The following is a 22,712-nucleotide window of genomic DNA, read 5'->3' on the forward strand; positions in this document are numbered from 1 at the left end:
TGGCACATGGGGGAGAGGGACAGCTGACAGCCCCCAGTGCCCTCCAGGTGCGTGCCATGGGGAGGGACAGAGGTGTGACAGAGCCCACACCCTCCAGGGGTGGCACCTGGAGGGGAGGGACAGCTGACCAGTGACACCCAGGTGTATCTCATGGGGATGGACGGAGCCCACACCCTCCAGGTGTGTCCCAGGGGGAGGGACAGAGTTATGACAGAACTCACACCCTTCAGGGGTGTCACAGGGCAGGAAGGGGACACCTGACAGCCTCCAGTGCCCCCCAGAGCTGTGACAGAGCCCATACCCTCCAGGGGTGGCACATGGGGGTGAGGGACACCTGACAGCCTCCAGTGGTCCCCAGGTGCGTGCCATGGGGAGGGACAGAGCTGTGACAGCGCTCACACGGTTCAGGGGTGTCACAGGGCAGGAAGGGGACACCTGACAGCCTCCAGTGGCCCCCAGGTGTGTCCTGTGGAAGGGACAGAGCCCTGACAGAGCCCACAGCCTCCAGGGGTGTCCCATGGGGAGGGACAGAGCTGTGACAGAGCCCACACCCTTCAGGGGTGTCACATGGGGAAGAGGCCGCCCAGGTGTGTCCTGTGGAAGGAACAGAGCTGTGACAGAGCCCACAGCCTCCAGGGGTGTCCCATGGGGAGGGACAGAGCTGTGACAGCGCTCACACGGTTCAGGGGTGTCACAGGGCAGGAAGGGGACACCTGACAGCCCCCAGTGCCCCCCAGAGGTGTGACAGAGCCCACACCCTCCAGGGGTGTCACATGGGGGAGAGGGACAGCTGACAGTGGCCCCAAGTGTGTCCTGTGGAAGGGACAGAGCCCTGACAGAGCCCACAGCCTCCAGGGGTGTCCCATGGGGAGGGACAGAGCTGTGACAGCGCTCACACGGTTCAGGGGTGTCACAGGGCAGGAAGGGGACACCTGACAGCCCCCAGGAACAGTCTGGGGTGAGGGAGGTTTCGGCTGGGCAGGTGGAGGGACCCCCAGGTGAGTCCTGTGAGGGGCAGAAGGTGGGTGAGTGGAGGGACCCCCACCAGACCGCACTGCCCCCAGCGGGGTGTGCCATGGGGCAGGGGGCTCTGTAGGTGAGTGAAGTCACCTCCCCACCCCTGTAGCCCCCAGACCCCTCCCCAAGGGAAGGGAGACAAGGGGTGGGTGGGCAGAGGGACCCCCCACAGCCTCTCCCAGCCCCTGTACCCCCCCAGGCCCCTCCCCATGGGTGGGGGGGTCCCCGTGCAGGTGACTGCAGTGACCCCCACCCCTGCAGCCCCCCAGGCCCCTCCCCACAAGTGACCCCCACCATCCCCTGGGGAAGAGGCTTTTCCTTAGCAGAGTGGGGGGGTTTATTGGGGGCTGGGCTCGCTCTGCGAGGGCGGCTGAAAGTTCTGGAACCTCTCGTGTGCCGGGCGCGCCGAGAGCCGCCGCAGCCGCGCCGTGTCCAGCGCCGCCTCCAGCCCCGTGTCCTGCGCCAGCTCCACCTCCGCGTCGTTGGCCTGGGGAGGGCACGGGGGCTGCAGGGGGGTCCTGGCACACCCAGAGACCCCCCCGGAGCCCCCCAAGGCCTTACCAGCTGCAGCGAGGCCAGCAGGTAGCGGCACACCTCGAACGGGGGCTGCCCGGCCACCAGGCTGGCCAGGGAGTGCCAGCGGCCCGGCTCGGCACAGCGCTCGGTGAGTGCCAGCCCGTAGGAACGGACACTGAACGGGGCACGGCTCTCCTGGGGACACCGAGGGGACAGGGACAGTCAGGGGGTGACACCGGTCAGTGCCAGCCCGTAGGAGCGGACACTGAACGGGGCACGGCTCTCCTGGGGACACCGAGGGGACAGGGACAGTCAGGGGGTGACACCGGTCAGTGCCAGCCCGTAGGAGCGGACACTGAACGGGGCACGGCTCTCCTGGGGACACCGAGGGGACAGGGACAGTCAGGGGGTGACACTGGGGTGGGCACGGGGTGCTCAGGTGTGGGCAAGGAAGGGCAGAGGGCTTGGGGGGTGGATACAGGTGTTCAGGTGTGAGCAGAGAGGGGCAGAGGGGCTCAGGGGTGACCAGGGCACCGCCAGCCCCCTGCCCACCCCGGGGGTCCCAGGCCACCCCAGGGGTCCCAGCCCACCCCGGGGGTCCCAGCCCACCCCGGGGGTCCCAGCCCACCCCGGGTAACCCCAGCCCCCCGGTCCGTGCCTGCTCCTGCAGCAGCGGCTCCATGCGCTCCTCCCACAGCCGGATGCGCTGGGACAGCTCCGTCTCCTGTGCGAACTTCTGGGAGCTGGCCATGAACAGCTCCTGGGGACACAGGGACAGCAATGGGGACACCCCCGGCACCCCGGGGACACCCCCAAACCCCTGGGGGACACCTGAAGTCACCCCCGCATGCCCACACCGGCACCTACCACGGTCTTGCGCACCAGCTCCTCGTACCTGGGTTCAGGGGGCTCTGTGGGAACAGGGGGTCACCAGAGTGGGGGGACAGCACCCAGGCACCCCATGGCAGGGACAGGGGACCCTCAGGGATGGATGGGATGGGGAATTCGGGAGGAGGGGTCAGCAGCTCACCCAGGGATCCTTCCCCCAGCTCCTCTGGCGCCTCAGGCTCCACGTCCTCCTGCTCCACGTCCTCGTGCTCCACAAAATCATCATCTGCAGGGATGGGGACACCCCTCAGTGTCCCCTGGGACGCCCCCAGTGTCCCCTGGGACCTCCCCGGCCCTGGGGAGGGGAAGAGAGGCTCCCCAGGCAGGGGGAGTTGGGATTTTGGGTTCCAGCACCTGCCCCTTCCTCGTTGTCAGCCCCACGCTCCTGCTCCTGCTCCGGCTCCCACAGCGGCTCCTGGGGGGAGGAACAGCCCTGAGCCCCCCCGAGCACCCCCAGAGCGTGGGAAGGGGGTGCTGGAGCCCCCCGGCCCCCCAGTTTAGCCCCCACCCCACTCACCCCCTGGCTCTGGAGCTTCCTGTGCACCGCCTGCCGCTCCTTGAACTGCCGCCAGTACAGCACCTCCAGGTCTGCAGGGATTGGGAACAGGATCTGGGGTGGCCCCTCTGCGCCCCCCAAAGCACAGACCACCCCCCAGCCCTTCCCAGGCTCCCCTTGCCTGCTTTTGGGGTGCCCTTCCCCTCTGCAGGAGCTGCTGTCCATTCCCCCCAGTTTTGGGGTGTCCCTCCCCTCCATGCCCTCCCCCTGCAGGACCCTGCTGTCCCCAGTTTTGGGGTGTCCCTTCTCTCCTCCCTCCCCCTGCAGGACCCTGCTGTCCCCAGTTTTGGGGTGTCCCTTCTCTCCTCCCTCCCCATGCAGGACCCTGCTGTCCCCAGTTTTGGGGTGTCCCTCTCTCCCCATGCAGGACCCTGCTGTCCCCAGTTTTGGGGTGTCCCTTCTCTCCTCTCTCCCCATGCAGGACCCTGCTGTCCCCAGTTTTGGGGTGCCCGTGCCCCTCACCTGCGAAGGTGGGGCCCCTCCTCCTGCTCTTCCGTCCCTCTGTGGCGTTGTTGTCTGTGGGGAGCAGGTCAGGAATAACCATTGGGTGAAATTCCATGGATTTGTCCGGGCTGAAAAAGCCCTCCAAGCCCACGGAGCACCCCCAGCACTGCCAGGGCCCCCCGGCCGTGTCCCCAAGTGCCACACGGGCAGGGCTGTCCAGTCCCTGTGCTTTAAATCCTTTGGGATTCCACAGCATCCCAGGAATCACTCACAGGCTGCAGAGAACCAGCTCATGAAATCCTGGAGCTTCCTCGGGCCCCTCCTCTTCCTCTTGCCTCCAACCGTGTCCTCCAGGCCGTGTGGCACCAGGAAGGGCCTGCCTGCAGGGGACACGGGTGACACCGGGAGCGCGGCCACCGCCTGGGGCCCAGGAGGGGAGGGGACCCCTCTGGATGGCCGGGGGGACAGGAATGACCCAGCGTGGGGACAGGGACACTCAAGGATGTCCAGGGGGGACAGGAATGACCCAGCATGGGGACAGGGACACTCGAGGATGTCCAGTGGGGCTGGGAGTGACCCAGCATGGGGACAGGGACACTCAAGGATGGCGAGGGGGGCTCGGAGTGACCCAGTGTGGGACAGGGACACTGGAGGGTGTCCAGGGGGGCTGGGAGTGACCCAGCATGGGGACAGGGACACTCAAGGATGTCCAGGGGGGCTGGGAAGGACCCAAGGTGGGGCTGGGAAGGACGTGCCATGGGGATGGGGACATGGGACTGAGAATGACCATCTGTGGGACTGGGAATGTCCCTCCATGAGCTGGGAATGTCCCCCTTTGGCAGCAGGAATGACCCTCTGGGGGACAGGGGACACTGAGGGACACGTGGCCAGGAATGACCCTCTGTGGGATGGGAATGACCTTCTGTGGGGTCAGGAATGACCCTCTGTGGGGCAGGGGACACTGAGTGACATGTGGCCAGGAATGACCCTCTGTGGGGTCAGGAATGACCCTCTGGGGGCTGGGGACACCGAGTGACACACAGCCAGGAATGACCCACCACGGGCCATGCTGTCCCTGCTCCCAGAGCTCCCAGTTTCCCCAGAATACCTTTCCTGAAGGGCTTCTCCTCGGAGTCCCCAAAGGGGTCGAGGCTCTGCCACGCATTGGGCTCCTCCTGGCACAGGGGGGGCATGGGCAGGGCCTCCGGGGTATCCCGGGGGTCCCACCCGCCCGGATTTGGGATCCCCCCAGCTCCAGCCCCCCCTTACCTTGCTGTGGGCTTTGGGGTCCTGGCTGGGGGGTCTCTCCCGCAGGATGTACCCCCGGGCCCGGGGCGTGCTCTGGGGGACAGGGAGGGACAGTGAGGGACTGGGGGGCAGGGAAGGGTGGGGGGATCCAGGGAAGGGGTGGGAGGATCCAGGGAAGGGGTGGGGGGATCCCATGGGTCTGGGAAAGGAGTGAGGGGCTCCAGGGAAGGAGTGGGGGGATCCAGGGAAGGGTGGGGGGATCCAGGGAAGGGGTGGGGGGATCCAGGGAAGGGGTGGGGGGATCCAGGGGTCTGGGAAAGGAGTGAGGGGCTCCAGGGAAGGAACAAGGGGCTCCAGGGATCCAGGGAAGGAGTGAGTGGCTCCAGGGAAGGAACAAGGGGCTCCAGGGACCCAGGGAAGGAGTGAGTGGCTCCAGGGAAGGAACAAGGGGCTCCAGGGACCCAGGGAAGGAGTAGGGGGATCCCAGGGAAGGGGTGGGGGGATCCCATGGGTCTGGGAAAGGAGTGAGGGGCTCCAGGGAAGGAGTGGGGGGCTCCAGGGAAGGAGTGGGGGGATCCAGGGAAGGAGTGAGGGGCTCCAGGGGTCTGGGAAAGGAGTGAGGGGCTCCAGGGAAGGAACAAGGGGCTCCAGGGATCCAGGGAAGGAGTGAGGGGCTCCAGGGATCCAGGGAAGGAGTGAGGGGCTCCAGGGAAGGAGTGAGGGGCTCCAGGGAAGGAACAAGGGGCTCCAGGGACCCAGGGAAGGAGTAGGGGGATCCCAGGGAAGGGGTGGGGGGATCCCAGGGGTCTGGGAAAGGAGTGAGGGGCTCCAGGGAAGGAACAAGGGGCTCCAGGGAAGGAACAAGGGGCTCCAGGGAAGGAACAAGGGGCTCCAGGGATCCAGGGAAGGAGTGAGGGGCTCCAGGGAAGGAGCACAGGCAGCCCCCCAAGGCACTGCCCACACAGACCCTCTGAGCCTCGATGTGTTCGTTGGGGACCGGAGTCACTTCCATGTCATCCCCCAGGGCCCCGGGAATGTCATCGTCGTCAGGTCCTGCAGCATCTGGAGGGGTGGGAACGGGCACAGGCTGGAGAAGCTTCCAGGAGCCTCCACTCCCACCCTGTGTGCCAAGGAATCCCCCCAGGAGCCTCTCCTGCAGGGGCCAAGGGGCAGCAGAGGGCAGGAGCAGGGAATGGTGGAGGTGGTTGGGTTGGGAAATCCCTCAGAGCCCGAATCCAGGCATTCCCAGCACTGCCAGGGCCACCACTGCCCGTGTCCCTGAGTGCCACATCCACAGGGATGTCAGACCCCTCCAGGGACCCCTCCACCCCTGTGCCAGGAGGAAACTCCCCAAAATCCCCCCTGGGCCTGCCCTGGCCCAGCCTGAGGCTGTTCCCTCTCCTCCTGTCCCTGTTCCTGGGCACAGAGCCCGATCCTGGCTGTCCCCTCCTGCCAGGGACGAGTTCCCCCCTCGCTCTCCCGCAGAGCATCCTGCAGGGACACAGCACACCTGGGCACACCTGGGCACACCTGGGCACACCTGGCAGTGCCACCCTCACCTGCCTCCTGCGAGAAGCTCAGCGCCTGCACCGGGGCCACGCCAGGGCTCGGGCACTCCACGGGTCCCGCTGCTGCTGCGGGGACAGGGACAGTGAGCCCCCAGTGGGGACAGGGACGGGGACAGTGAGCCCCCTGCGGGGACAGGGACAGGGACAATGACCCCCAGGGCCCCACGGTACCTGTGGCTGTCCCCAGGAGCTGCTCCTGCGGCAGGTGCGTGGGGGAGAGCCCGGCCAGCTCCAGCAGGAAGGCGCCGCAGGCGTGGGGCGTGGAGGTGTTCATGCGGAAATCCCTGCGGCTGGCCAGGACCTCCCCGCGCCGGCTGCGGGGTCAGGACAGTGTCCCCAATGTCCCCAACGTCCCCTGGGCCGGCCCAGACTCTCCCCTGCCCTCCCTGCAGCACGGGACTGGACTGGATGTCCCCACACATCCCCAGGATCTTCCTGCTCCCAGACAGATCCCAGCAGGAATTGTGTGATTGTCCTGAGGGATCCCGGCTGGAGCAGGGAGGGGACAGGGGACAATCCCACCAGGGACAGGGGACAACCCCACCAAGAACAGGGAGGGGACAGGGGACAATCCCACCCAGGGACAGGGAAGGGACAAGGGACAATCCCACCCAGAGACAGTGAGGGGACAGGGGACAATCCCACCAGGGACAGGGAGGGGACAATCCCACCAGGGACAGGGAGGGGACAGGGACAATCCCACCAGGAACAGGGAGGGGACAATCCCACCCAGGGACAGGGGACAATCCCACCAGGGACAGAGAGGGGACAGGGGACAATCCCACCAGGGACAGGAACAGGGAGGGGACAGGGACAATCCCACCAGGGACAGGGGACAACCCCACCAGGGACAGGAATGGGGACAGGGGACAATCCCACCCAGGGACAGGGACAATCTCACCCTGGGAGAGAGAGGGGACAGAGAGGGAACAGGGGACAATCCCATCAGGGCCAGGGAGGGGACAGGGGACACTCCCAGGGGTGGCACCTCAGGAGGGGATTTTCCTTCTTCTCCCCCTCTTCTGGGGGCACCAGGGACATCGGGGTGAGGGGAACGATGTTCACGGTCTGGGAAGGGACAGCGAGGGGGACAGAGCTTGGGAAAGGTGCCACTGTCCCCAGGGCCACCACCCCGCCGGAGTGGCCCCGGGATTCACCCGGGAAAACGGGTGAGAAAAGGTGGGAAAGGAGGGGGAAAGGGAGAAAATGAGGAAAAAGGGGGGAAAGGAGAGAGAAAAGGGGGGAGAAAAGGGGGGAGAAAAGGGGGGAGACAAAGAGGGAGAGAAAGAGAGAGAAAAAGGAGAAAAGGATAAGACAGAGAGAAAAAAAGTGAAGAAGAGATGAAAGGAGGGAGAAAAAGAAGGAGAAAAGGAGGAATAAGAAGACAGATAAAAGAAAAAGAGATAAAAAAGAAATAAAGATAAAAAGAGATAAAAAAGAGATAAAAAAGAGATAAAAAAGAGATAAAAAAGAGATAAAAAGGGAAGTATAAAATAGGCACAAAAGGGAAAAAAGGAGAGAGAAAAGAAAAGATAAAAAGAGAAAAAAAAGGAGGGATAAAAAGAGAAAAGGGGAAAAAAGGAGAGATAAAAAAGAAAGAAGAGAGGAATTAAAAGAGAAAAAAGGGAAAAAAGGAGAGATAAAAAAAGAAAGGAAGGAATAAAAACAGGCAAAAAGGAAAGTAAGAAGGAGGAACAAGGAATAAATAGAGGAATAAAAGGAAGAAAATGAGTGGTAAACAGAAGAGGAGAAAAAGGAATAAAAGGAGGAAAAGAAGAAATAAAAGGAGGCACAAAACACTCTGGTTGCCCTTACAGCAGGCCGCTGGTCACTCCTCATGTCCACGCTGGCCTGGCTGGCTCCTGGGATGTCATCCAGGGACAGGAACTGCCGGGAGAGCCGCGGGTGTCACCCCCGCAGGGGACACAGGGATCCCCGGGTGGGGCACACAGGGACCCCCGGGCAGGGCACAGGGACCCCCGGGCAGGGCAGGGGCACACAGGGACCCCTGGGCAGGGCAGAGGGACCCCCAGGCAGGGCACAGGGCTCCCCTCACCTCCTCCTCGTGCTCTGTGAAGGTGGCGTCAGCATCCTGGCCCTCGGGGCCCACGGAGGGGGGCAGCTTCTCCTTCCTGGGGGGAAAAACGGGCTCAGGGTCCCTGGGGAAGGGGGGACAGGGCCCCTCCAGCCCTGCTGGGGCTCCCCAGGTGGGAAAATCCCAAAAAAACAGGGGGGGTTTGCCTCTAGCTCATCTCAGTGTGAAACCCCAACAGAGCTGGCAGCACGTTCCAGAGCGATTCTCCTTTTGGAAAAGCTCCCTCGGGCTCCTCTGAGCTCCCAAATCCCCACAACCAGAGGGAAAACCATCCCTGGTTCTGTTTGTTATCCCTGCGGTGTCATTCCTGAGCCTGGGATGGCCCAGGGTGGGGCAGCAGCAGGACAGACCCAGAGCAGGGAGTCTGCAGGACAAACTCCCCTCTGGGAGGGGAAAATTCCCCTCTGGGAAGGGAAAAATCCCCCCAGGGAAGGGAAAAGCCCCCCCTGGGAAGGGAAAATCCCACTCACTTTTTGTTGGAGATGCAGTCCAGCGTCTGGCACACCAGCATGTACAGGTATTCCACCTGGAAAACAGCACCTGGAGCTGGGAAAGGCAGGAGCAGCTCCTGGGAAAGACCCTCCACCCCAGGGATACCCCACTCCCATCATGGAGGGCAGCTCTATGAGGTTTTGTTGCTCTTTTCCCTTTTTTTCAGCTGTTCCAAGGCGAGACTTGGGGAAATCCCTGGAACTCGGAGCAGCCTGGCACAGTGGAAGGTGTCCCTGCCCAGGGTGGCACTGGAGGGGCTTTAAACCTACCCCTAACCCAAACCATTCCAGGAGTTTGTGGTCAAAAACAGCCAACATCCCAGGATTTTATATTTCACTCTCAGGAAAAAGCCTGGGGAACAGCAAAATTCCTGCTCTTCCCCAGGGCTGCCAAAGGGATGAAGTTTAGGATGGAGGAACTGAACCCCCTTCCTTCCCATGGATGGACTGAGGCCAAGGAGGGCTCTGGGGTGACCCTGGGGGCTCAGGGCGGTTCAGGGGGGCTGGGCTGGGGCAGGGGGTGACCCTGGGGGCTCGGGGCGGCTCAGGGGGGCTGGGATGGGGCAGGGGGCCTCTGGGGTGACCCTGGGGACTCGGGATGGCTCAGGGGGGCTGGGCTGGGGCAGGGGGTTCTGGGGTGACCCTGGGGGCTCGGGGCGGTTCAGGGGGGCTGGGCTGGGGCAGGGGTCCCTCACACCCTCACCTTCTTGCTGTAGATGCAGGCGGAGCCCTGGATCAGCAGCGCCGCCTCCATGAAGTTCATGGTGGTTTTGCCGTTGTCGAAGGAGATGCAGATCTGATCCAGCTGCGAGGGGAGAGGGGCAGAGGGGCTGAGCCCTGCGGGTGTGGGGGCGCCCCACGGGGCTGGGGGTGACCCGTACCTCCTCCAGGTACTCCCCGAGCTGCGCGGCCACGTCCACCTCCCAGTTCTTGGTGAGGTCACGGATGGGCTGCAGCAGGTGCAGGAAGCGCGAGTCCACCTCTTCCATGGCGGGGGAGACCCCAGAACCGGCCTGGAGGGGGCACGGGGATCCCACAGGGAGCGGAGATCCGGGGGAGCAGGGCGGGAGGAGGCTCTGCAGGAATCACGGCTCAGCTGGATGGGAACAGGAATTGTTTGGGTTGGAAAATCGCGGCCCTGACCCCATCCCGACAGCAATCCCCTCTCGACACGCAGATCCCAAGCACAGTCCCCAGCCTGCTCCTGATCCTGACCCTGACCCCGATCCTGATCCCGAATTCAGTCCTGACCCTGACCCCGACCTCAAACCTGACCCTGACCCCGACCTCAAACCCGACCCCAGTCTGGAGCCCAATCCCGACCCTGACCATTACCCCGATCCCATCCCCTATCCCGACCCCAATTCCCCTCCCCGGTCCCGATCCCAACCTCAATCCCGATCCCAACCCCAGCTTCAGTTCCGATCTCGATCCCGACCCCAATTCCCACCACAACAATGATCTCAGCCTAAGTCCCGACCGCGATCCCGATCCCCATCCAAACCCCGATCGCGATCCCGATCCCGCTCCCTCCCCTCACCGATCCCTCCTCATCCCCCGGTCCCGCTCCCTCCCCTCACCGATCCCTCCTCATCCCCCGGTCCCGATCCCTCCCCTCACCGATCCTTCCTCATCCCGCGGTCCCGCTCCCTCCCCTCACCGATCCCTCCTCATCCCCCGGTCCCGCTCCCTCCCCTCACCGATCCCTCCTCATCCCCCGGTCCCGATCCCTCCCCTCACCGATCCTTCCTCATCCCGCGGTCCCGCTCCCTCCCCTCACCGATCCCTCCTCATCCCCCGGTCCCGCTCCCTCCCCTCACCGATCCCTCCTCATCCCCCGGTCCCGATCCCTCCCCTCACCGATCCTTCCTCATCCCGCGGTCCCGCTCCCTCCCCTCACCGATCCCTCCTCATCCCCCGGTCCCGCTCCCTCCCCTCACCGATCCCTCCTCATCCCCCGGTCCCGATCCCTCCCCTCACCGATCCCTCCTCATCCCCCGGTCCCGCTCCCTCCCCTCACCGATCCCTCCTCATCCCCCGGTCCCGATCCCTCCCCTCACCGATCCCTCCTCATCCCCCGGTCCCGCTCCCTCCCCTCACCGATCCCTCCTCATCCCCCGGTCCCGATCCCTCCCCTCACCGATCCCTCCTCATCCCCCGGTCCCGATCCCGCCCCTCACCGATCCCTCCTCATCCCCCGGTCCCGGTCCCGCTCCCTCCCCTCACCGATCCCTCCTCATCCCCCGGTCCCGGTCCCGCCCCTCACCGATCCCTCCTCATCCCCCGGTCCCGGTCCCTGTCCCGCCCCTCACCGATCCCTCCTCACCCCCCGGTCCCGATCCCGCCCCTCACCGATCCCTCCTCATCCCCCGGTCCCGGTCCCGCTCCCTCCCCTCACCGATCCCTCCTCATCCCGCGGTCGCCGCCGCCATTTTTGTCCTTCCCGCGCTCCGTGCCGCGCTCCGCGCGCCGGTGGCGTCACGGCGCTGTGACGTCAGCGCCGCGCGCGGCGGGGCCGCCATGGCCGCCATGGGGGAGGCGGCGCGGCCGCGGGCGCTGTTCCTGGCCGGGCTGGCCGCGGTCTACATCGCCGCCTTCGGCTCCCTCTACGTGCAGATCCCCGGTACCGCGGCGGGACTGCCGCCACGGGGCCGGCAGGGAGCCTGGGGGGGCGGGATAGAGCCGGGAGTGGGGCCGGGGGGACCGGGACGGGGCCGGGGGAACCGGGACGGGGCCGGGGGAACCGGGACTGGGCCGGGAGTGGGGCCGGGGGGGGCGGGATAGGACCGGGACTGGGACTGGAAGAGAGACAGGGAAACTCGGAGAGAGGCGGGAGTGGGGCCGGGAGAAGCGGGACTGGGCTGGGAGTGGGGCCCTGGAAACCGGGATAGGACCGGGAGTGGGACTGGGGGAACCGGGACAGGGCCGGGAGAACCGGGATAGCCGCGGGAGTGGGGCCAGGGGAACCGGGACAGGGCCGGGAGAGATTCAGGAGAACCGGGATGGAACCGGGAGTGGGGCCCCTTCCACGTGGCTCGGGCCGCTCCTGGGTCGCACCTGGGCTCTTCCCAGCGGGGTGGAGGCGGGGACAGCCCGGGTCCCATTCCCGGGTCCCGTTCCCGGTGCCCCGGGCTTGTCCCCGCAGCAGCCCCGGCTCCCCGGGGAGGGTTTCCCCGGGTGCGGGGTGTGTTTTATCCCGGGAGCACGGGGGGTGTTTGTGTTTTATCCCGGGGGCACGGGGTGTGTTTGTGTTTTATCCCGGGCAGTGTTTGTGTTTTACCCGGGAGTGCCGCATGCCGGTGCCGTTCCGTGCAGGGCTGTACGGGCGGGAGGGGATCCTGCCGGCGCGCCGGGTGCTGCGGCTCGGCGGGAAGGGGCTGTGGGAGCAGCTGCGGGACTCGCCCACGCTGCTGTGGCTGAGCCCGCGCCTGGGGCTGGACACGGAGCAGGGCATGGAGCTGCTGTGCCTGCTGGGCATCGTGGCCGCCCTGGGAGCGCTGCTCTGCGACGCCCTGAGGGACTGCCTGGTGTTTGCCCTGCTCAGGGTCCTCTACCTGTCGCTGTACCAGGTGCGGGGACAGCAGGGGACAGCGGGGACCCGGGAGGGACCACCTGGCACTGCCCCAGGGCGCTGCAACGCCATCCTGCCTGGCCTGGGGCTGCAGAGGGGCTGGGGACAAGGGACAGAGGGACAGCACACAGGGAATGGCTCCCACTGCCAGAGGGCAGGGCTGGATGGGATCTTGGGCAGGAATTGCTGCCTGGAATGGAATTGCCAGAGCAGCTGTGGCTGCCCCTGCATCCCTGGCAGTGCCCAGGCCAGGCTGGACCCTGGGGCTGGAGCAGCCTGGGGCAGTGGGAGGTGTCCCTGCCATGGCAGGGGTGGCACTGCAGGGGCTCGGGGGTCCCCTCCCACCCAAAACCATTCCCGAATTCCCTGAATCCTCCCTGGTGTTGGGGCTGGGGTTCCAGTGAGTCAGAACCAGGCAGGGGCAGGAGGTTTCAGTTGCTCTGAAATTGGGGAATAACAGAGCAGTAAATGACCCGTGGGAGGCTGTCACCTCCCAGGGCTGCCTGTCACCTCCCACTGCTCCTTGCCTTTGGCCCACACTCCCATGCCAGGGGTGCCCCGGGGGTCTGTGCCCACCCCTCTGCTCCTGGGGAAGGGTCTGGGGGTGTCAGACCCCCGGCTGAGCCCCCACCCCACTCCCTCTCCACAGGTGGGGCAGGTGTTCCTGTACTTCCAGTGGTGAGTGGCACCCCGGGCTCGGGGCTTTTGGGGGGCTCGGGGCTGGGGGGAGCCATCCTGGGCCCCCGGGGGAGGGTCTTCAGTGGGGTGGGGGGCTCTGGGGACCAGGGTGGGGGGCACAGAGGGTTCTGGGGGGTGTGACAGGGGGGCTCAGTGGGGTGGGGGGCTCTGGTGCCTGGGATAGGGGACATGGGGGGCTGTGGGGTCTGGGACAGAGGTCACAGTGGGGTGGGGGCCATGAGGGACTCTGGGGACCAGGACAGGGGACACAGGGGGGTGGGGACCTCTGGGGACCAGAGGGTGGGGAGTGGGGGGCTCTGGGGACTGGGGTGGGGGCACAGTGGGGTTGGAGGCTTTAGAGACCAGGGTGGGTGGCACTGGGGGCTCTGGGGACACAGACAGGGGGTGTGGAGGACTTTGGGGGCTGGGGCACATCAGGGTGGGGGGCTCTGGGGGCCAGAGCACGTCTGGACAGGGGGGGGCTCAGCAGGATGGGGTCCCCAACCCCGCCTGCGGGGTCCGGCCGTGTCCCCAGCCCCGCCTGCGGGGTCCGGCCGTGTCCCCAGCCCCGCGTGCGGCACAGGGAGGGTCCCAGCCGTGTCCCCCCCCAGGGACAGCCTGCTGCTGGAGGCGGGGTTCCTGGCCGTGCTGGTGGCCCCGCTGCGCCTGCTGCGCCGGGGGTCCCCGGGCTGGCGGCCCCACGACGCCGTCACCTTCTGGGCCGTGCGCTGGCTCCTCTTCCGCCTCATGTTCGCCTCGGGCGTGGTGAAGCTCACCAGCCGCTGCCCCACCTGGTGGGGGCTCACAGGTGAGGGGGACTCTGGGGGGCTCACAGGGGAGGGGGGCTCTGGGGGGCTCACAGGGGAGGGGGGCTTTGGGGGGCTCACAGGGGAGGGGGGCTCACAGGGGCTCACAGGTGAGGGGGACTCTGGGGGCTCACAGGTGAGGGGGGCTCACAGGTGAGGGGGACTCTGGGGGCTCACAGGGGAGGGGGGCTCACAGGTGAGGGGGACTCTGGGGGCTCACAGGGGAGGGGGGCTCCCAGGTGAGGATGGCTCTGGGGGCTCAGGTTTTGGGGGGAGTCCTCCAATTTTCAGGGTCATGAAGTTCTCCAACCACTGCCCCACCTGGTGGGGGCTCACAGAGCCAGCATTAGCCCGGGCTTGGGCGGGGGTCTTTGGGGGTGGGGGTCTCTGCTTTGGGGCTGGGCTCTTTTGGGGCTGGGCTCTTTTGGGGCTGGGCTCTTTTGGGGCTGGGCTCTTTTGGGGCTGGGCTCTTTTGGGGTTGGGTCCTTGGGCTGGGTTCTTTGGGCTGGGTTCTTTGGGCTGGGTTCTTTGGGCTGGCCCTTTTGGGCTGGGCTCTTTTGGGGCTGGCGCTTTTGGGGTTGGGTCCTTGGGCTGGGTTCTTTGGGCTGGGCTCTTTAGGGGCTGGGCTCTTTAGGGGCTGGGCTCTTTTGGGGCTGGGGTTTTTGGGGCTGGCGCTTTTGGGGTTGGGTTCTTTGGGCTGGGTTCTTTGGGCTGGCCCTTTTGGGCTGGGCTCTTTTGGGGCTGGGCTCTTTAGGGGCTGGGCTCTTTAGGGGCTGGGCTCTTTAGGGGCTGGGCTCTTTAGGGGCTGGGCTCTTTAGGGGCTGGGCTCTTTAGGGGCTGGGCTCTTTAGGGGCTGGGCTCTTTTGGGGCTGGGCTCTTTTGGGGCTGGGCTCTTTTGGGGCTGGGCTCTTTTGGGGCTGGGCTCTTTTGGGGCCGGGCTCTTTTGGGGCCGGGCTCTTTTGGGGCCGGGCTCTTTGGGGCCGGGCTCTTTTGGGGCCGGGCTCTTTTGGGGCTGGGCTCTTTGGAGCTGGGTTTTTTGGGTGGGTCTTTGGCACGGTGTCAGACCCCTCCGGGTGCCCCCAGCGCTGACGTACCACTACGAGAGCCAGTGCATCCCCACGCCGGGCGCGTGGCTGGCGCACCAGCTGCCCGTGTGGCTGCACAAGCTCAGCGTGGTGGCCACCTACGTCATCGAGGTGGCCGTGCCCGTGCTCTTCTTCGCGCCCCTGCGCCGCCTGCGCCTCTTCGCCTTCTACTGCCAGGTGGGCACGGGGCTGGGGGGCTGCGGGTGTGGGTGTCCTGTGTTCCCTGAGACCCCCTGGGTCATCCCTTTGTGCTCCCCATTGTGTCAGGGGGGTTTCACAGGGCTGGGGGGCCATGGGTGCTGCGTGTCCTGTGTTTCCTGAGACCCCCTGGGTCATCCCTTTGTGCCCCCCATTGTGCCAGGGGAGCTCCTATGGGGGGTTTCACGGGGCTGGGGTGGGCTGTAGGTGCTGGGTGTCCCATGTCCTGTGTTCCCTGTGACCCCACAGTCCCTTTGTGCCCCCCATTGTGCCGGGGGGTTCCCATGGGGGGTTTCACAGGGCTGGGGGGCCATGGGTGCTGCGTGTCCTGTGTTCCCTGAGACCCCCTGGATCCCTTTGTGCCCCCCGTTGTGCCAGGGGGTTCCCATGGGGGGTTTCACACGGCTGGGGTGGGCTCCTCACTCTGGGGGCTGCAGGTGCTGGGTGTCCCATGTCCTGTGTTCCCTATGACCCCCAGGATCCCTTTGTGCCCCCCACTGTGCCAGGGCGTTCCCATGGGAGTTTCACAGGGCTGGACTCCTCGCTCTGTGTGCACTGGGACATCCCATGTCCTCCTGTGTCACCTGTCCCCAGCCCCGTGACCCTCTCTGGGCCCCCTCGTGCCCCCCTTTGTTCTTGGGGGTGTCCCCACGGGGTCCCCCCAGGGCTGGGGGTGGCTCCTGGCTGCGGGCACTGGTGGGTGAGGTGGCCACAGTGGTGACACCCCCCGTGACACCCCCCGTGTCCCCCCAGGTCCTGCTGCAGGTCCTCATCATCCTCACGGGCAACTACAACTTCTTCAACGCGCTGACCATCGTGCTGGCCTTCTCCCTGCTGGACCAGGAGCACGTGGGGCGCTGGCTGGGCCGGCCCCGCAGGCGCCACGGCCCCGGTGAGACCCCCGAGCCCACCCTGGGGGGCTGCTGCAGGTGTGGGGGGCACACAGCCAGCCCAGGGGGGGACTGTGCCCGTGGGGACCCAGGGGAATGGTTGGGGTCGATGGGGCCTGAAATCCCATCCCATTGCAGCCCCCATGGAGTGTCCCAACCCCATCCAGCCTGGCCTGGGGCTGCAGAGGGGCTGGGGACAAGGGACAGAGGGACAGCACACAGGGAATGGCTCCCACTGCCAGAGGGCAGGGCTGGATGGGATCTTGGGCAGGAATTGCTGCCTGGAATGGAATTGCCAGAGCAGCTGTGGCTGCCCCTGCATCCCTGGCAGTGCCCAGGGCCAGGCTGGACCCTGGGGCTGGAGCAGCCTGGGGCAGTGGGAGGTGTCCCTGCCATGGCAGGGGTGGCACTGCAGGGGCTCTGGGGTCCCTTCTGTCCCAAACCATTCCAGATTCCCTGAATCCTCCCTGGTGTTGGGGCTGGAGCTCCAGTGACTCAGAGCTGCATGTGAGGGAAGGAGGAGGAGGAGGATTTCTTTTACCTTTGGAATCAGGGAATTAAGGGAGAATAAATGATCTGTGTGAGGCCCTCCTCCCTGGGGCTGCTGTCACCCCACGAGGGGCTGCCACCCCTGGGCATTCTGTGTCCCCGTGTGTCCCTGCTGCTCCTCTGCCCCCTCATTCCCTTTCTCTGCAGTCCTGGCAGCAGTGGGACCCCCGTGATCCCTGGGTTTGGGCGGGGGTCCTTTCAGGGCAGGGGACAGTGGCACCGTGGGCAGGGCCCTGTGCCCGTGGGTGCCCCCGGGGCTGTGAGGGGGTCCCAGGCAGGCTCTGAGCCCCTCCCTCCGCAGCGTGGCCCCCCAGCCTGGGCTCGGTGCTGGCCTGGCTGCTGGAGCTCAGCACCTACGGCCTGCTGCTCTACGGGACCGCGCGCTGCTTCGGCCTGCGCCTGGACTGGGACAGGAGGCTGCTGGACTCCCGAGTGGGTGCGTGTGGGGCACTGCCCTGAGCCCCCCTGAGCCCCCCAGAGACCCCTGAGACCCCCAGAGACCCCTGAGCCCCTCCTGAGCCCGGCGCTGTCCCTCCCTGCAGCCTTCACCTACCACGAGTTCACCACGTGGCTGCGCACGGTGACACTGCCGCTGGTGGGGGTGGCCTTCCTGTCCCTCAGCTGGGAGATCCTCGTGGCCATGTACCGGTGGGTGAGGGGCACCGGGGTGTCCCCAGGGGTGACAGGGACACTGGGGTGACCCCAGGGGCGTGGGGGGCACCGGGATGACCCCAGGGACGTGGGGGGTACTGGGTTGCCCCCAGGGGTGACAGGGACACCGGGATGACCCCAGGGGTGACAGGGACGCTGGGGTGACCCCAGGGGTGACAGGGACACTGGGGTGACCCCAGGGGCATGGGGGCACAGGGGTGACCCCAGGGGTGTCAGGGACACTGTGGTGTCCCCAGGGGTGACAGGGACACTGTGGTGTCCCCAGGGGTGACAGGGACACTGAGGTGACCCCAGGGGCGTGGGGGGCACAGGGGTGACCCCAGGGGCATGGGGGGCACACGGGTGACCCCAGGGGTGACAGGGACACAGGGGTGACCCCAGGGGTGTGGGGGGCACAGGGGTGCCACACTGGGAGCTGGGAGGGGCTGACCCCGCTGGGATTGGAGCAGTCAGACACAGCGTGGGGGGGTTTTAACCCCTCCCCACACCTGGACACCCCCAAACCGGGGGGGCTGAGCCTCTTTGCCCCCCCCAACACCCCCTTTGTGCCCCCCAGCTGCGCCTGCGTCCGGGGATGCTTCTGGAAGCTCTGGGCCACCCTGCAGTGGGCCATCATGGCCACGGCCACCGTGAGCCTGTTTGCTGTCAGCCTGGTGAGGCACGGGGTCCTGGGGACCCCCGGAGCCCCTCGGGGACCCCCAGAGCCCCTCAGGGACCCCCAGACCCCCCCGGGCCGTGACAGAGCCCCCTGCCCGCAGGTGCCCTTCACGCACATCGAGCACGAGTCCCATGCCAAGCTGTGGCCGGGCATCCAGCGCATGTTCGGGGCCGTGGAGCGCTACCAGGTGGTGAACTCGTACGGGCTCTTCCGCAGGATGACCGGCGTGGGCGGCCGGCCAGAGGTCATCCTGGAGGGCAGCTACGACGGGCACCGCTGGACGGTGAGCCTGGGATGGGCACGGGGTGGGCACTGAGCTATGGGCACAGCTGGACACAACAATGGGCACAGCTGGACAGTGAGGCTGGGCTGGGCACGGAGTGAGCACTGAGCCATGGGCACAGCTGGACGGTGAGGCTGGGCTGGGCACGGAGTGGGCACTGAGCTATGGGCACAGCTGGACACAGCAATGGGCACAGAATGGGCACTGAGCCATGGGCACAGCTGGACACAACAATGGGCACAGCTGGACGGTGAGCCTGGGCTGGGCACGGAGTGGCACAGCTGGGTGGAGAGCCTGGGCTGGGTGTGGGAGTGGGCACTGAGCCATGGGCACAGCTGGACACAGCAATGGGCACAGAATGGGCACTGAGCCATGGGCACAGCTGGACAGTGAGGCTGGGCTGGGCACGGAGTGGGCACTGAGCTATGGGCACAGCTGGACACAGCTGGACGGTGAGGCTGGGCTGGGCACGGAGTGGGCACTGAGCTATGGGCACAGCTGGACACAGCTGGACGGTGAGGCTGGGCTGGGCACGGAGTGGCACAGCTGGGTGGTGAGGCTGGGCATGTGGTTAGATCAGGTTCTGGAGGTGTCCTGCACCAGAAACCCCAAATTTTGGGTGGGAAGGTGTTTCCCTGGGGCTGAGCTCACTCGGGCATTTGGCTGGATCAGGTTCTGGAGGTAACTCTGGGCACTTGGTTGGACTGGGTTCTGGAGATGTCCCGCCCCAGAATCCCAAATTTTGGGTGGGAAGGGACCTTCCAGACCTGTCCCCTCTGGAGTTTGGCAGGGTTTGTGCCCCCCGAGGTCTGGGTGGCCACGCCGGGGTCCTGGTGGCTGTGCAGGGTCCCGGTGGCTGCACCAAGGTCCCGGTGGCCGTGGCAGGGTCCCGGTGGCCATGCCGGGGTCCCGGTGGCCATGCCGGGGTCCCGGTGGCCACACCAGCCGCTCCCAATCCCGCAGGAGATCGAGTTCATGTACAAGCCCGGGAACGTGAGCGCGGCGCCGGCCGTGGTGGCCCCGCACCAGCCCCGCCTGGACTGGCAGCTGTGGTTCGCCGCGCTGGGGCCGCACCAGGGCAGCCCCTGGTTCAGCGCCCTGGTGCTGCGCCTGCTGCAGGGACAGCCCGACGGTCAGCGGGGGGACACGGGGGACGGGGCGGGGGGGAGCCCCAGCATCGGTGCCACCCTGGGGCTGGGGTGTCCCCTGGGTGGGTCTGGGGTGTCCCTGGTTGGGTTTGGGAGTGTCCCTGGTTGGGTTTGGGGTGTTTCCATAGTCCTGAGGGTGTCTCTGGATGGGTTTGAGGTGTCCCCACAGCCCTGGGGGTGTTCTTAGATGGGTTTGGGGTGTCCCTGTTGGGTGTGGGCTGTCCCCCTGGGTGTCTCTGGGCTGTCCCCCGGCTGTGTTTGGGCTGTCCCCGGGTGTCCTTGTGCTGTCCCCATGGCTGTGTTTGGGCTGTCCCCATGGCTGTGTTTGGGCTGTCCCCATGGGTTTCTTTGGGCTGTCCCCCGGCTGTGTTTGGGCTGTCCCCCGGCTGTGTTTGGGCTGTCCCCATGGCTGTGTTTGGGCTGTCCCCGGGTGTCCTTGTGCTGTCCCCGCTGTGTTTGTGCTGTCCCCGGGCCCTGACCCCGCCGTGGCCCGCAGTGATCCGCCTGGTGCAGACCGATGAGTCCCGGTACCCGTTCCACGGCCGCCCGCCCACCTTCCTGCGGGCCCAGCTCTACAAGTACTGGTTCACGGCCCCCAATGAGGCCCCCAGCGAGGGCAGGTGAGCGAGGAGGGGTCCCTGCAGCCCCCCAGCCCGGCCTGGGGGGGCTGCGGGGTCACCTGAGCCCGCTGTGCCCCCAGCCCGGGCCCGGCGCCGTGGTGGCGGCGGCAGCACGTGCAGGAGTTCTTCCCCGCCGTGTCCCTGGGAGACCCCAGGCTGGAGACCCTGCTCAGCCAGCACGGCCTCAAGGTGGGCACGGGGCTGAGACCCTCCCTGGGCCCCGAGACCCTCCCCGGGCCCTGAGACCCTCCCTGGGCCCCGAGGACCCTCCCCGGGCCCCGAGACCCCTCCCCGGGCCCCGAGACCCCTCCCCGGGCCCCGAGACCCCTCCCTGGGCTTGAGACCCCTCCCTGGGGCCCCGAGACCCTCCCTGGGCCTGACTCCCACCCTTCCCCAGCCCTGACCCTGTGCCGTGATCCTGATCCCCCTTCCCTTTTTCCCAGCTCCCTCCCTGATCCTATTCCTTTTCTCTTGACCCCCTCTTCCTTCACCTCTTCACCTTGATCCCTTGTCCTTGAGCCCCCTTCCTTCTCCCCCAGCCCCCCTCCCTGACCCTCTTCCTTCACCCTGACCCCCTTTGCTCCCTCTCCCTCGGCCCCCTTAGCCCCTCTTGTGGCCCCAACTCCCCCTCCCTGAGCCCCCTTCTTAGCCCCCTGACTCTTCCCTCACCCTGTCCCCTTTATTGACCCCTGATCCTCCCTTCCCTTACCTCTGGCCCTCTTCCCTCCCTCTCCATGTCCCCTGACCCTTTTCCCTCAGCCCCAATCCCATTCCCCTCCCTGACCCCATTCCCACATCCCAATCCCATTGCCCTCCCTGACCCTTTTCCCTCCACCCCAATCCCATTCCTCTCCCTGATCGTTTTCCTTAAACCCCAATCCCGTTCCCCTCCCTGACCCCGTTCCCACACCCCAATCCCGTTCCCCTCCTTGACCCTTTTCCCTCAGCCCCAGTCCCATTTCCCTGGCTGACCTTTTTCCTTCAGCCCCAATCCGATTCCTGTCCCTGACCCATTCCCTCAGCCCCAGTCCCATTCCCCTCCCTGATCCTTTTCCTTAAACTCCAGTCCTGTACCCCTCCCTGACCCTTTTCCCACACCCCAACCCCACTCCCGTCCCTGACCTTTTTCCCTCAGCCCCAATCCTGTTCCCCTCCTTGACCCTTTTCCCTAAACCTCAATCCAATTCCCCTCCCTGACCCCATTCCCACACCCCAGTCCCATTCCTCTCCCTGACCCTTTTCCCTCTGCCCCAATCCCATTCCCTTCCCTGATCCTTTTCCTTAAACCCCAGTCCTGTACCTCTCCCTGACCCCATTCCCACACCCCAATCCCGTTCCCACACCCCAATCCCGTTCCCCTCCCTGACCCCATTCCCACATCCCAATCCCATTGCCCTCCCTGACCCTTTACCCTCCACCCCAATCCCATTCCCTTCCCTGACCCTTTTCCTTAAACCCCAGTCCTGTACCCCTCCCTGACCCTTTTCCCACACCCCAATCCCATTGCCCTTGCTGACCCTTTTCCTTAAACCCCAGTCCTGTACCTCTCCCTGACCCCATTCCCACACCCCAATCCCATTCCCCCCACTGACCCCATTCCCACACCCCAATCCCGTTCCCCTCCCTGACCCCAGTCCCGTTCCCCCCACTGACCCCATTCCCACACCCCAATCCCATTCCCCTCCCTGATCCCAGTCCCGTTCCCCCCACTGACCCCGGTCCCGTTCCCCGCTGTCCCCGCAGGACCCTCCCGCGCCGCGGGCCCGCCCTGCCGCTGCCCTGCCGCGCCTGCTGTCGTGGCTGCGCCGCCTGTGCCGGCCCTTCCCGGGCCCCGCCGTGCTCTGGGCGCTCTACCTGGGGGCCGCCACCGCGGCGCTGCTGCCGGCGCTGGCACGGAGGGCGCGGGGGGCACCGGCACCGGGCCCCGGCCGGCACAAAGCGCCGCGGGAGCGGGGAGAGCGCAACGGCACCCGGGGCACCGAGGGGACGCGGGGCGCCGAGGGGACACGGGGCACCGAGGGCACACGGGGCACAGACGGGGCGCGGCCCGAGGGCCGGCACGCCAACAAGAGGAAGAAGTAGCCCCCGCAGCCCCCACCCCAAAACGGGGGGCAGTGAGGGAGCCCCCGGGTGGGGGGCAGCGCTTGTGGGACCCCAGCCCGGGGGGGCCCCGTGTGCCAGTGCCTTCAGCACGGGGGGTGGGGACACTACACGGGCCTTGGGGACACTGCCCACTGCCCGGGGAGCCCTTGGGGACCCCTCCCCAGTGTCCAGGGACTGCTGGGGACCCCTCTCTGCTACCTGGGGACCCCTCCCCAGGGTTCGGGGGCTGCCTGGGGATGTGTCCCAGTGTCTGGGGACCCCTTCCTGGTGTCTGGGGACCCTTTGGGGACCCTGCCCCACTGCCCAGGAACCCCTTGGGGCCCTGGCCCCGCTGCCAGGGGACTGTGCCCCAATGCCCAGGGACCCCCGGACCCCCCTCCCGGCCCCACACGGGGGGCTCAGCACAGGTCAGGGGCTCAGAGCGGGTGGGGGCTCTGTGCCCACGGGCTGGAGCAGTTTGGGCAGTGCCAGCCCTGCGGTTACCCTGCCCAGCCCTCAGGTCACTTTGGGGTCCCATCCCACGGTTCTCCCGAGCCCAGAGGTTTCCTATAATTTTCTAATTAAAGCCTTTGACATTCCAGCAGCTCTCCTGGGGTTTGGGGGGTCCTGGGCTCTGTCCCGCCCATGG

The 22,712-nt window shown here is 66.5% G+C and overlaps 2 protein-coding genes across 6 annotated transcripts; one reads left to right on the plus strand and one right to left on the minus strand.

Moving 5' to 3' along the window:
* Positions 1 to 1,325: 1,325 nt before the first annotated feature.
* Positions 1,326 to 11,350, minus strand: NCAPH2 (non-SMC condensin II complex subunit H2). Of its 4 annotated transcripts, none has more exons than XM_063397192.1 (21): positions 11,222 to 11,350; positions 9,705 to 9,919; positions 9,527 to 9,628; positions 8,803 to 8,858; positions 8,294 to 8,369; positions 8,053 to 8,124; positions 7,226 to 7,305; positions 6,409 to 6,551; positions 6,229 to 6,300; positions 5,637 to 5,731; positions 4,691 to 4,762; positions 4,530 to 4,596; positions 3,694 to 3,801; positions 3,440 to 3,493; positions 2,939 to 3,009; positions 2,776 to 2,836; positions 2,564 to 2,647; positions 2,401 to 2,444; positions 2,192 to 2,293; positions 1,579 to 1,728; positions 1,326 to 1,504 (listed from the first exon to the last, which is right to left on the minus strand). In XM_063397192.1, exons 2-21 carry the CDS (start codon positions 9,810 to 9,812, stop codon positions 1,355 to 1,357), a joined length of 1,767 nt encoding a protein of 588 aa, XP_063253262.1. In that variant the 5' UTR covers positions 9,813 to 9,919; positions 11,222 to 11,350; the 3' UTR covers positions 1,326 to 1,354. The 4 variants fall into 4 exon arrangements, with proteins under 4 accessions (XP_063253262.1, XP_063253259.1, XP_063253261.1 ...); XM_063397189.1 differs by having other exon boundaries at positions 6,229 to 6,303; XM_063397191.1 differs by lacking the exon at positions 11,222 to 11,350 and adding an exon at positions 10,364 to 10,405 and having other exon boundaries at positions 6,229 to 6,303.
* On the plus strand, positions 11,299 to 22,664 carry LMF2 (lipase maturation factor 2). 2 transcript variants are annotated; one of them, XM_063397187.1, is made up of 14 exons: positions 11,299 to 11,446; positions 12,139 to 12,392; positions 13,044 to 13,072; positions 13,684 to 13,880; positions 14,962 to 15,140; positions 15,915 to 16,053; positions 16,902 to 17,036; positions 17,143 to 17,248; positions 17,829 to 17,925; positions 18,031 to 18,213; positions 19,177 to 19,345; positions 19,858 to 19,981; positions 20,062 to 20,170; positions 21,725 to 22,664. In XM_063397187.1, the coding sequence occupies exons 1-14, from the start codon at positions 11,344 to 11,346 to the stop codon at positions 22,061 to 22,063; spliced, it is 2,163 nt and encodes a 720-aa protein (XP_063253257.1). In that variant the 5' UTR covers positions 11,299 to 11,343; the 3' UTR covers positions 22,064 to 22,664. The 2 variants fall into 2 exon arrangements, with proteins under 2 accessions (XP_063253257.1, XP_063253258.1); XM_063397188.1 differs by lacking the exon at positions 21,725 to 22,664 and adding an exon at positions 21,692 to 21,715.
* The last annotated feature ends 48 nt before the right edge of the window (positions 22,665 to 22,712 follow it).

This window comes from Prinia subflava, chromosome 4 (genome assembly GCF_021018805.1).
Source record: "Prinia subflava isolate CZ2003 ecotype Zambia chromosome 4, Cam_Psub_1.2, whole genome shotgun sequence".
Taxonomy (NCBI): domain Eukaryota; kingdom Metazoa; phylum Chordata; class Aves; order Passeriformes; family Cisticolidae; genus Prinia; species Prinia subflava.

Excerpts from the sequence above, each read along its gene's own strand:
- NCAPH2 (XM_063397189.1), bottom strand. The coding sequence starts at position 9,812 with ATGGAAGAGGTGGACTCGCGCTTCCTGCACCTGCTGCAGCCCATCCGT. Across the intron at positions 6,552-7,225 it reads AAGGAAAATCCCCTCCTGAG|CCGGCGCGGGGAGGTCCTGG; the intron begins GTGCCACCCCTG and ends CTGACCCCGCAG. Across the intron at positions 2,837-2,938 it reads GGAAGCTCCAGAGCCAGGGG|GAGCCGCTGTGGGAGCCGGA; the intron begins GTGAGTGGGGTG and ends TCCTCCCCCCAG.
- LMF2 (XM_063397187.1), top strand. The coding sequence starts at position 11,344 with ATGGCCGCCATGGGGGAGGCGGCGCGGCCGCGGGCGCTGTTCCTGGCC. Across the intron at positions 17,249-17,828 it reads ATCCTCGTGGCCATGTACCG|CTGCGCCTGCGTCCGGGGAT; the intron begins GTGGGTGAGGGG and ends TGTGCCCCCCAG. Across the intron at positions 18,214-19,176 it reads ACGACGGGCACCGCTGGACG|GAGATCGAGTTCATGTACAA; the intron begins GTGAGCCTGGGA and ends CCAATCCCGCAG.